This window comes from Chenopodium album, chromosome 10, assembly GCF_948465745.1.
Source record: "Chenopodium album chromosome 10, dcCheAlbu1.1, whole genome shotgun sequence".
Classification (NCBI taxonomy): Eukaryota; Viridiplantae; Streptophyta; class Magnoliopsida; order Caryophyllales; family Amaranthaceae; genus Chenopodium; species Chenopodium album.
Window position 1 is genome coordinate 4,809,296 of NC_137843.1, and position 12,047 is coordinate 4,821,342.

Below are 12,047 nucleotides of genomic sequence, written 5' to 3' on the forward strand. Positions count from 1 at the left end.
TCGTTAGATGAGTGGGACCATATATTTTAGCGACTTCATGTTTTGCTTTTGAGACATTGTCTTCAAGCCCAAACTATTTTAAAGTCTCTTCATTTTTTTGACTATTCTTTGGTGATTATGATGAGGTATAATTGCATAAAAGGCCTATGATGTCATATATTAGATGGGTTGAAGACCAAGTTTAGGTACGATCATATCTCATTAATGGTAGTTATTAACATGTGATCCAATGTTATATTTTATATTTCTCTTCATTAATAGTAGTATAACACATGAATATGAAGTACTCTTGTATGGTACCGTAGCGGCTAAGCCCTCCCTATAGCCTAGAGGTGATCAAAAAATCGGGCCGGATCGAGCCTTAACATCATATCTCATGCCCAATTCTGCATTAAAAAAAAAAAAAAAAAAAAAAAGCTGACTGTTCGTCCCAAAGCAGGCTTTTTTGGACCGGGTTCGGGTTTTTAAAACTAAAAATGCATTTTTCAAATTACCCAAACCCGTCCTATTTTCGAGCCGGGCTAATGTTGATCACCTCGACTCTAGCCCCTAGGTTGAATGGAATGATCTACTTTCACAAATATGTTACGGAATAACCGATAATTAATTAATTATGGATTACATTCACTACTCGCTAATTTTTTTCTCTACTTTTTTATCTTACTTTGCACAAAGGGAGTAATTAAAGTTGCAACATCAAAAACTCATTTTGAACTCAGAGTAACTAGAGTAATAATGATTCGAGGTAAGCATAGACTTAAGTTTTTGATATACTCATCATTCACTGTAAAAAAAAAAAAAAGAAAAAAGAACCAATAACAAAATATAAAACTATATCTTAACTTAGGCAAAGTATTAATGTTTTACTGCTCCTAGTTTATTTGAGCAAATAATTAAATGTACAAAATCAAACAGGTAAAAGAAAGGACCACTACCATAAGAACTAAGAAGTATATATATCTGATAGACATTACTCTTTATAAACGACATTTCCATCATCCTACTACATACTCTTGCATTTACTGCCATGAAAATGGCCGGTCCATCATCTACTACTGGCTAGTATTATATTTGTTCATACCCTACCTTCTTTATTTCACAAAACCATGCTCATGTACATTTCAGTTTTCTCATTAATGCAAATTCCCCTATGCCTATGGATCTATTACGGACCAACACCAACCTTTATACGAGACCCGACACCTCTCCGGTCGTGTAACTGTAACATATGAATTACGTTTGCATCAATATTACCCCTTGACGATGCCTCTAGGTAACACTTCCGGTGTATAAACGTATTTTATATGGCAACTAATGAAACAGATACACAGCCTTACATTAGTGGTAGTCTGGTAGATAGATCGACAGGGCATTTGACTTGGTCCATTATATACCTCAACGCTAAGGTCTAGCAAATGTTCTGCTCCATTACGGATAGAGGATAGAAAATAGAACCGCAACCACAAGGTTTAACAGTATGTCATTAGAATTCAAGAGAACCAAAAGAACATCTGAATATTTGTTTAGTTATGAAATGCTAATCTGTTCACAAAACAATTGAGGTATTCATGCTATATATCTGATCTTCACTATATAGTCTATAGTATTAAGAAACGGTATAAAATTACGGAGAAAAATAAAATTAAGAGCTATAATATGAAAAACTATAAAGGAGGTATGAAAAATTCTTGAAGACTTGTTCCTCATCAGCCGTTTTCTCTAGTGTGCCATATTTATTTGTTTAGTCTGAGCCTCAGTAAAGATCTATACCTTCCCATTGGGTTCATTGGATTCAGCCCCTAGTAACTTGTCAAGATCTTGCGTCTCCGCCTCAGAGACTGGAGGGGACCAGCGCTCCTTTCCTCCGGGTTTGGATGAAGCATTGCCATACCACATCATTCCCAAGATTGCAATAATCATGCCCAAAACAACGTGCCAGTTGAGACCCTCTTTGCCGAAGAAAGTGAATCCCATGACCAAGACAAAAATAGTCTTCATGTGACCAAGTACTTGGAAGGTCACAGCTGAGAATCTACCAATGCAGATAAACTGGCTCAGGTTGGTGCCGATTGCAATGGTACAGGACAGTATAATAAAGAACTGCAGAAACAAGCAATTAACATAATTAGGATTGTAGAAAACCGGCAGTAACAGATGAGCAGCAGCTCCCAAAAAGATCTCGTTAAAAGTAGGGTACAAATTAGCATTAAAAGAAAAAAAAGGATATGAATTGAGAGCTTGTCAGTGTCTAAAACATAAAATAAGTGTCACCACAAGTAGAGCATGAGATATACAAGTTTCCTCTCATTTGAAGAGCTACAATGGAAGCCAAAAGGGCAAAAATTTCATGTAAACACACCATGCAAAATTACTTACCAAAGATACTGAACTGTAAGGATAAGCATCAACTCTTTGACCAGTCAGCCAATGATCAAGAAACGGCCCCACAATAAGCAGGGAAGCAGCCTGTACTGGAGCAGTGCGGCCCAATAGATTGAAAGAACCGATAGAATACTTGCGTTGTAGATGATGTACATACTGCAGAAGATAACAGAATCAACATAAGAACATGCAAAACAAGAAAAAGGTGCGATGTTTTTTCAGTGCAGAAGCAGCAGCAGTTTAGTTGGAAAAATCATAAGAGACATGAAGGTGAAGAAACATATATGCAAGAGAATCAAGGACATCAGCAGAAGCAATAATGCTAATGGCTGAAATGGAGATTGAACTAACTTTAAAAACTGAAGAACATGCCAGTGAGGATGATAAAAGTTAAAGCTTGCAAATCCATAATTTAAAAGGAAGGATTAGGTAAATAAGCCAAGGATTATTCATAAAGCATACATCTGGACCTCCCCCAGTTTGTGGTATTAGGAACGAGATCTAGAACTCCGTCACCTCCCCCAGTTGTGGTATTGAGAATGAGCTGTTTTGTACATCATTGATTATTCACCAAAATAAAACTCTAAAAGACACAAGTCAAAGAATTGGACATGCCAACAACAAAGATTTACATAACCACTCTCTGTTCAGTATCACTGTAAAATTCTAAGATTTTGGGTTATCCAAGAACCTTGTCAATTTATGGAGAACCAGAATCAGTATTTTCAAGAGTTAAGACCTCCATTTTCTTAAACTAGACTATTAGGACTATTATAACTGTATATTGAATCAAAGCATCCAAACTTTATCATACTATATCTGGAATGGTAGTGAAACCAAATAAAAGCCAACTGGAGACGACAAACTAGCTGGCTCTCATAAATAAACAAGTCATGCAGCAAACAGCAGAATAATTAGTTTTTAGAGCTTACGTATTGTTGCAGAGAGGTACTCCAAACAGCCACAAAAGCGGCAATGAAACCCTTGGCATTAACACTAATGTCCGTGACAGTGCAGACTCCAACCCCAACTAGGACTAATAAAATACTAAGCTTGGTATCCCTAGAGTACCGCACCTTGTCCAATGCTACCTCAAGAAAACAGGACACTGGGATCATACTCAGCTTGGCAATCTGAAAGATGAGGTAAACACATTACTTTTAAGTGCTAAATTTTGGCATTGTATATTATCAATTCAGTTTGATGGAAAGCTTTACTGACCTGATAAAATCCTACAGAATTCCACATCAGACTCACGTTCATTCCAACAATGGAGAAGTTTGCAAAAAGAACAAACTTCAGAATATCCGAAAATGGTAGTTGTGTAGGCTGAATATAACCCAGCCAGCGGAACGTAGAAGTCATGAGAGTGGTTGTTAGAAAATGGAGACCAGTCAATGTTGTTGCTGCATACACAAAATGGTCCACCAGTTAAGCAGAAATACTATAACAAATATTCATAATAAATAAATTTGTAAAATTGAAGTTGCAGACTTCACTGGTACATCTAACACCACTTGAATGGTGATAATTGATTGAAGCTTAATCTATGTCAGTGCAAGGGAAGAGCTTGGCTACATAGAGGCTTAAGTCAAGTATCAGCCTATACCCAGGCAACAGCCAGGTGGACTCTTACCAACATCAAATGCTAATATTATCTCATTACAACCTAAACCCATATGATAACAGCTGGGCCAAGCTTTTAATTAAGACACCCTGGAGATGCCGCCCTATTGGGGTTCCCTCATAGTAAAAATGTGCTGGGAAAAGGCTAGACACATAGATTCCAAGGGAAGTTCCATCCTACATAACAATTAGCAATAGATGTAGTAGCCCACCAATCCATTATGTAGGTCTTCTCTGCTCCAGAACCCAGTAATGACATCCAAGTTGTGAGGCAAAAGATATCAGAAATACTACTGAGAAGCAAGTTGAAGCTACCCAGTATGGCAGTGTAAGCATCACACAACCAGTTATGGGCATTCCATGAAACATGGTGTGGAATGAAGCACATGAAAAGCAGGCCTATGAAATGTGACACAACCTTTTTCCTAATCCATACCCTACAGTTTTGATGACAATAATGTTGAAGCCAAAATCTATAATGTCAATTCAAAGAGTTAGAGTGTTGGACACTCATATTGACTAAAGGGTCAGCGACAAATTAATGAGAGTTGCACTATTGAAGTCGAAAAGGCTATACAACTGCCGGAGAGGACCTAAGACCCTAGGGGCACATGTTTCTCCCTTCTGCCCCAATCTCCTATTTCCAACTCCTTTCTTTTCTCAATCTCCCCATTTGTGCCTTATCCCCGGGCTTACTTGAGCTTCCTTTCTTCTCTTTACTGCAAGCCAGGCTTAACTCCTACTTCCAACCCTATTCTTGCCCAAGAATCCTGTATCCCCTGGCGGCCCGGCCCACTCTCACTTCCCCGTGTACTTCAGTATACCTCTTTACTATGGCCTACCACATACTTTGAAAAAACATATCGCAATTCAAATATGACATTAAAATAAACTGGTTCTTCAAAAAAAAAAAAATTCCCACTCCTTCCAAATTGTTACTTATTTCTGCTGAGAAGTTCTCTCAACAACGTAACATCCACCAGACAGCAGTTCAGTTCAGTGTCAAAACCTTTATTGATCTACGTCTTCTGGGTGTTATTGGTTTACCCTACCCAATATCTACAATGTGCATCTCTTACATTGAAAATCCAAGATTAGCCTGTAAAATGAAACTGAGGCTCTTATCATGCTAAGGCAAATATATAAATCTTACACCCCAAAGTGAAAATTGAGGAGGATATATTTGACCATATACTTCCTTCCGCAGTCAGTTTAGTCCCTGAAAATGAAAATGGAAGCCCAATGGCCCCCATCAATAGTCAAATTGTTGGCAGATGCCAATAGGTGGTGCAAGCTGCCACCAATTTCCTAGTCAGCATTTCAGCATTCTTGCAAACACATCAAGTGTTTCACGAAGTAAAGCATAAAAGCGGAGCCTTGATTGAGTTAGTTTAAGTGCTGGCTAGCTTTATGCTGCTTCGAAGTTCAAGACTTCTCAACTCTGCTTCTGCCCAATAGAAGACCATGTCACATGAAGCTGTGATGCGCAATTCCCCGGCGCCTCCTATAGGTACCATACTCAATGTTAGCCTAAGGTACAATCAGTCTTTCAGGGAGTACCCATCTGACTTGTGGAGCTTCTTCAGTATTGCAGATTTCGAATAAGAGGTCTAGCTCCCAACGCCACAGTATGGGTGGCTCATGTTCATCCCCCCAACAAAAGTAACAACATAGTAAACTGAGTGTCTCTCTTCTACCCAGTATGATTACCTGTTAAACACTCTAGCCTGGTGCATTGTTCGCACCAACACTGTCATGTCAAGAATCCATCCTCATGCTCTGGGGTGTGTGCTTTAAATGGACCAGATTGAACTTTTCCGAAATAATATTTGGACTTAAATTGTTTTAATCTAAATCTAGACCAAATTTTCACAACCAAACTCAATATAATCTAGATCAAATTACTTTACTTTTACATAATTCTGATATCAATCAAAAGGTAATCCAAAATTAAAGTCTGCTTATCATTTTGGCTAGAACTTGCCCACATTCAGCCCAATAAAACGCATACTTAGATTCAAAATTGAGAAAATCCTACCAGATGATCACGCTTTGACACTGATGAAAGAAAGAATTTTACTCTCTTGTGAATAAATAAATCATCCAGATTAAACTTAAGTATGTTTCTAACATTGAGACAGAGTCCAATTAGAAAATCCAATCATATATCGGAAAGTCGAGTCCGCGTTAGCAATTTAGGCTTGATTGAAACTGAACATCAGCCAATCTATATTCTATTAGCTTACACATCTACCCTCAATTAAAGTAAAAGAGTTTATGCTGGCAAATTACTCACTAATCCTCAAGTTACAGAATAATAATACTCTTCTTTGATACAAAGTGCTTGAGAAGGAAAAAAAAAATCAGGCAGGAAGGAGCAAACAAAAAATTATTCTGTATTCATAATTTCATTAATATTAACAGCTTATAAATCTCCTTCATATACAGTACATTATCATAGATCTCAAATTTGTGGTTGATAAAGTTAAGCTATGTGCATTTGGATTCCTAAACTTCATCAATGGCAAGATCCATCAATTAAAATTGAAATAAGAAGTAGAATGCTAAAAAAAATACAAAATTCTGAATTATTAACAAGAAACAATAATACAGTTTCTTGAACACAGCCATTTGGAATTATGAGTAAGGCATTAATTTGGAGAATTTATTTCCTATTAATTAATAAATCAATATATTAAATTGGAGAGTTTCCTTCCCATTAATAAATATCAAATGTTACTGTAGGTGGTATGCCAGTGATCACGCCATAAAAATTAAATCTCAACCAACAACTGAATTATGAATCATGTTCAGCAGAAAGCAAAAGGTCAACCATTTATAGATCATTAGCAAAGATAAAGAGGATATGCTAGCAAGAAAATCATAAAAAAAGGTATAATTAAAAACTGTGAAGCCTCACCAAAAGTGAATCCATAATTTGCCATCAAGGCCTTGTTAACAATGATGATCCCCACTGAAGTGACGACATTAAAAAACCATGCCCCTGCATCAAGAGCGGCTTTCTTATCACCCTTACTCGACATCGTAGGAAGTCACTGCTACAGAGACCTTAGTGCCACTGAAGAGCCGTGTATCCTGACCGAAACAACGCCAGATAAACAGCCCGAAAACTAATCCAGATGATAGCTGCAGCTCCTCCTGTACACTATCTCAACATTAGAAAGGATGCCTTAAATGATCTGAATGAACTTGAAATCGACAATAAAATTACAAAAGACAAGTTATGCAAGACACGCTCACAACTCAAAGATGTGAAATATAGTTATGCAAAGCAACCCAGCTTATAAAATTGACAGAGATTGACTAGTCAAAAAGAACCCACCTTTGAATTAGTAGTATCAAAACTATGCAGTTGATGATGAAGTATTCATTAAAAAAAAAATTAAGCAAGAACAATTAAATATATATAAAAGTCTCCTCTTAACGTCTCAAAGACTAAAAGGGCCCTCCTACCTTGTTGATCTAGAATAATTATGGTAATGCACCCCCAATAAAATAATCAACAAACTGGATCTTACATTGCCTTCATAATTAACTACATTATTATTGCTACTATTATTATTAAAAATTTATAATAATATCAACCTATGATTCATTACCATATAAAAGAATATTTTCACAAGCAACAAACCCTTTTCTTTCCATGTTATGTCAGATTATATTATTTAATTCACCCATAACATGGCACAACCTATAAACACAAATTATTTTAGATCATCATGCTGGAAACACTAAAATACAATCTCAACTTTGTCCCTTTTTTAATAAAAACAAATAATGGGAAACTTCTAACAGTGTCAAATTTCAAAAATCAACTATACTTCATATATTACCCAGAAAATATTTCCACAGTTCATTTTAATTATTTCTAAGCAGTAATTTAATTATAATTTCGAAATTTTCTGGGAAACAGATCAATTTTATTCAACCCCAACTAATCATTGCACCAAAGAACAAAAACCCAGAACTTTAAAATCCAAAAACAGCAAAATCCAGAAATGTGGAGTCTAAAACACAAAACCCAGAAGAGGAATGCCATTAAACAAAACCCATAAATGTATTACCAAAAATCAACAAAACCCAGAAAGTAAAATCTGAAATTGCATAGAGCATACCTTTGGTTGCAGTAAGAATAGGACACAGAATTTGATAAAAGAAGGCTAAAAAGTAGAAGAAAGAGTAAGGTAGAGTGAAGTAGTGAGAGAAATAAGATTTCAATGGAGATTCTGTGATTAATATTTGTGGGAATTAAGGGTTTTGTAATCGCCATTAAAGTGGGTTAGGAAGAGACGTAGATTGGAAGAGAGAGAGAGTGAGGAGGTGCACAAGTTTTGTGTTTTCAATCTTTTCATGGTTTTTTTGGGGTTTACTATTTTTAAAATTAAAAAAAAATAAAAATAAATAAATAAACAAATTGAATTAATTTCCACTATTTTTTTCCTTGATCTTCAGAAGTTTGTAAATTGTAATTGAGAATTTCACAATTTTATAATGAGGTTTGTATAATTTCACAATTTTTTTTCTTGAGAATTTCACAATTTTATAATGAGGTTTGTAATTGATAAATATGTTTTATAATGGGATTAGCCAAACAAATTTGAAGAAGTTGTATAAATTGGACTAATTGTATGTTTTAAAATTTTGGAATGATGAATTAAAGACCTTTAATGCTTTTAATTATTATTTATTGCATTAATTTATGAGGCCAAAAGTTGTGGCAAGTTTTAGGGTGGGGTTACAAAAAGTTTATTCCTTTGCTTTCATTATTAGTTACTTAGATTTTTAAGTCAAATCAACATGTGAGATGAAAGCATAGAGGAGGAGTTTATAAGTTAAAATACAAGTTAATTATGCGTATTAACTTTAATTAATGGTCTTTTTCATAAATGATCTTGGAATCAATTGTGATGAGAATTGTGTTGGGTTTGTGGAGTTGCCACAATAAACATATATGTTATGTATGTGCCTAATTTAGGTAAGGTAAGATCTAATCTCTATATTTTTCTTATGTGTGCTTAATTGGATAGTTTGTTGGAATTGATTTTTATGAGGTTGAATTATATAAATTGAAAAACATTAGTGGAAGTTTTGGTTGAATGTTGACAGTTGTTAAATTAACTTCCAATGAGATATTTTTTTACATTTCATTAGAACACAAGGAAATGATTGGAAAGTAAGAGATAGAGAAAATCCAAAAAAGGTAAATCTTAGATAGAAACAAAAGTACTTAAAATAATAATTAGTGGACCAATAGTGTAAAGATACGTGCTAAAGAAGTAAGGAAATGAATAAACAAATGTAATTCTCGTGTCTTAATATGAAAAAGTGAAATATTTTATATTTTGTATTTATTAAAGCAAATAACTGCCAAGATAAATATATAGCGAAATATTTGTTTGAAACAAATTTAGTATTACGAAACTATGGGAGTGTGTATATTAGGGTACATACCCTAAAATTTTACCTCAAGATCCCAAGTAAGCTAGATTAGTTTTTCATAATTGTCATCTTCTAATAAATAATTTGCATGTTTATGCACAAGCAATATGCACATAAATATATTCACATATACTCATCCCCAAAACCACCAACCTTCTTCACATGGATGCATATGTGCAAACTCACACATATGCTTTAAATGGTGTTTGACCTAAATTAATTTGGTATTTATCCAATCAATTAAGGGAGAAATTAAAGGAGGTATGGAGCTCACGAAGTTGTTTTCTTAGTGAAGTAAACGATGATTAAATTAATGATGTTTGTCAATGGAGTCGAATATTCGGTAAATGAAGAATATATTTTATTCATGTTTTGTATAAGTTATTTTCACCTAACATATTTTCATGGAGATTAACTATGTGTAGTGCCATTGCATGTATTTTCAACGTAGTTTGATTTATGGTTTTAATTTCATAATTTGACCAATAAGTTTGGCAATGTACTTCGTATATATCATTGAATATATTTCATGATTTATTTAATTTGGGTAAATGAAAATAGTGCCATAGGTGTCGGTTATGACTAAGAAATCATACATGATTTAAAATTACTTATGTTCACTTTATACACATGGTTACCTATTATGTACACACCAAAGGTTGAAAGGTATTTATAAAGACTAGAGTTGTTTTATTACCCAAATGATAGTTCATACCGATAGCAATTCTAAAGGCGCAAGAATGTTTATTTATGTCTGGGCAATTTTAATGTTGTGTAAGTTTACTTGTTCTGGGTAAAAGTAATTAGGATAATTGACATTTGCAGCCAAAAAAAAAAAAAAAAAAAAAAAAAAAACTTGTTTTTGAGGTAATAATCTTAATTACTACAACTTGTTATGCTACAATAAAAACACAATTCACATTTGCACCCAAAAAAAAAAAAAAAGAAAAAAAAGAGAGAGAAACTAAAAGATAAAAATTCACTAATTTTAAGTGATGTCTTAAAAGGCTCTACAATTAACAGCTGTACTCGTATGTATATGACTTTTTCAATTAACAATTAAGAATATTAAAAATTAAATCAGCTTATTGATCAATATGTTAAATCAAATAGAACAACTAAGAATTCGTTTGGCATTGCTGTGGTTTTTTGTTTTTCAAAAGTATGTGATATATGTCCCATAATGAATAAAAAATTATTTAAACTTATTAAAATCATGATAATTTTGAAAACTGACAACAGAAAAGTGGAAACACCTTTTTCATGTTTCCTATTTTTGGTTTTTAGTTTAAAAAAAAAACAGGAAATTGAAAACCAAAAATAATGCCAAACAAGCCCTTAAATAACGAAAAAATCCAAACTATTTACATAAAATTAATTTGAATTGAATTAAACTGATATCCATGAGTGTCTACACAATCTAAGTATCTAACTCCCTGATTCTAAAATGGGCATATGCCAACCTTAGGAATCTTTTAGAAAGACAATATACATCACTTTATCACACAACCTTCGAATCGGTGTCGGCCTATTCCCAAAATACCCCACCGCATTAAGGCTTCTTTTTAATGTTCCAGTTATGAGTTATCCCACATTATTCCCACATGCCCTCCCACTTATCCGATCCAAAGCCAGCCCTCCTCCTTCCCCATTTGGCCAATTACTATTTTTTGTCAACCATTTGTCGTCGCCAAATGGCAATCCGTCATTGATCAACAATACTCGCCTCCTAAATAATTGATGTTAAAGCCGTCCTCCCAATGAGCCACACCTGTTATAATACGACCATCTCAACTTAATAGTGGTGAAAAATTGAGAATCGAATATTGACAACGAAACTTGTAACTTTATGATTGGGAAGTAATCAGGCGCTCTCCTTGCCATTCGAGTAGCTTCACGCCCTCGATGATCATTTTTTTAACATTTTTTTTTTTTTTGGTCTAATTCTTCCCTAGAGAAAGAGTTCTTGTCGCAATTGACGGAGAAAGCCAATTGATTGTCAATCTTGCAAAATCAAAACCTCCCACTCAATTTAATTTTTAGTATATATAATAGTTCATATTACATCAAGTGATCTAGATTTATATTAAGGTATCAATGTGTAAACATAATTAGCCAATATTCATAACCTATCTAATTATTCAATAAAAACTTGTGTGCACGACCTACATATATCACTAATGTAAAACTACTTCATATAACACATGAGGTAATTTGTAATTCTTATTCAATAAGTCATACTACAACAATTGGATCAAGATTATTTACATCCTTTATTTCTATCTTTCAAATAAGTTCTCTTTAATTTCAATTATATAATTTATATTTTATTAGATATTTTCCACAATTTTTGTAGGGTGGTCAATGAATTTTTTATTCTAGCTTGTTTTTATAAATAGATCTAAAAAAGAATGAAATGTGTAAGCTTGTTTTGAGCGTCGGCGTTGAGAAATGAAGATCTAGTAGCATCTTGTTTTGTATTGTCATTGTTAATAACAAGACAAAACACACAAGGCTAGCATCCTAACATTTAGTGCCCTAATAATTACAATATCTTGTAACGTATACGTATTAGTTTG

The 12,047-nt window shown here is 34.0% G+C and overlaps 1 protein-coding gene across 2 annotated transcripts; it reads right to left on the reverse strand.

Annotated features, from left to right (window-relative positions):
- Positions 1-1,449: 1,449 nt before the first annotated feature.
- Positions 1,450-8,472, reverse strand: LOC145563235 (UDP-rhamnose/UDP-galactose transporter 4-like). Of its 2 annotated transcripts, none has more exons than XM_081623676.1 (6): positions 8,145-8,472; positions 6,929-7,167; positions 3,604-3,788; positions 3,315-3,515; positions 2,377-2,538; positions 1,450-2,100 (listed from the first exon to the last, which is right to left on the reverse strand). In XM_081623676.1, the coding sequence occupies exons 2-6, from the start codon at positions 7,050-7,052 to the stop codon at positions 1,765-1,767; spliced, it is 1,008 nt and encodes a 335-aa protein (XP_081479802.1). In that variant the 5' UTR covers positions 7,053-7,167; positions 8,145-8,472; the 3' UTR covers positions 1,450-1,764. The 2 variants fall into 2 exon arrangements, with proteins under 2 accessions (XP_081479802.1, XP_081479803.1); XM_081623677.1 differs by having other exon boundaries at positions 6,929-7,174.
- Positions 8,473-12,047: the final 3,575 nt, after the last annotated feature.

Coding starts and splice junctions, on each gene's coding strand:
- LOC145563235 (XM_081623676.1), bottom strand. CDS start 7,052: ATGTCGAGTAAGGGTGATAAGAAAGCCGCTCTTGATGCAGGGGCATGG. Junction 3,789..6,928: donor AAATTATGGATTCACTTTTG/GTGAGGCTTCAC, acceptor TTGTGTATGCAG/CAACAACATTGACTGGTCTC. Junction 2,539..3,314: donor GTACCTCTCTGCAACAATAC/GTAAGCTCTAAA, acceptor TATCTTCTGCAG/TATGTACATCATCTACAACG.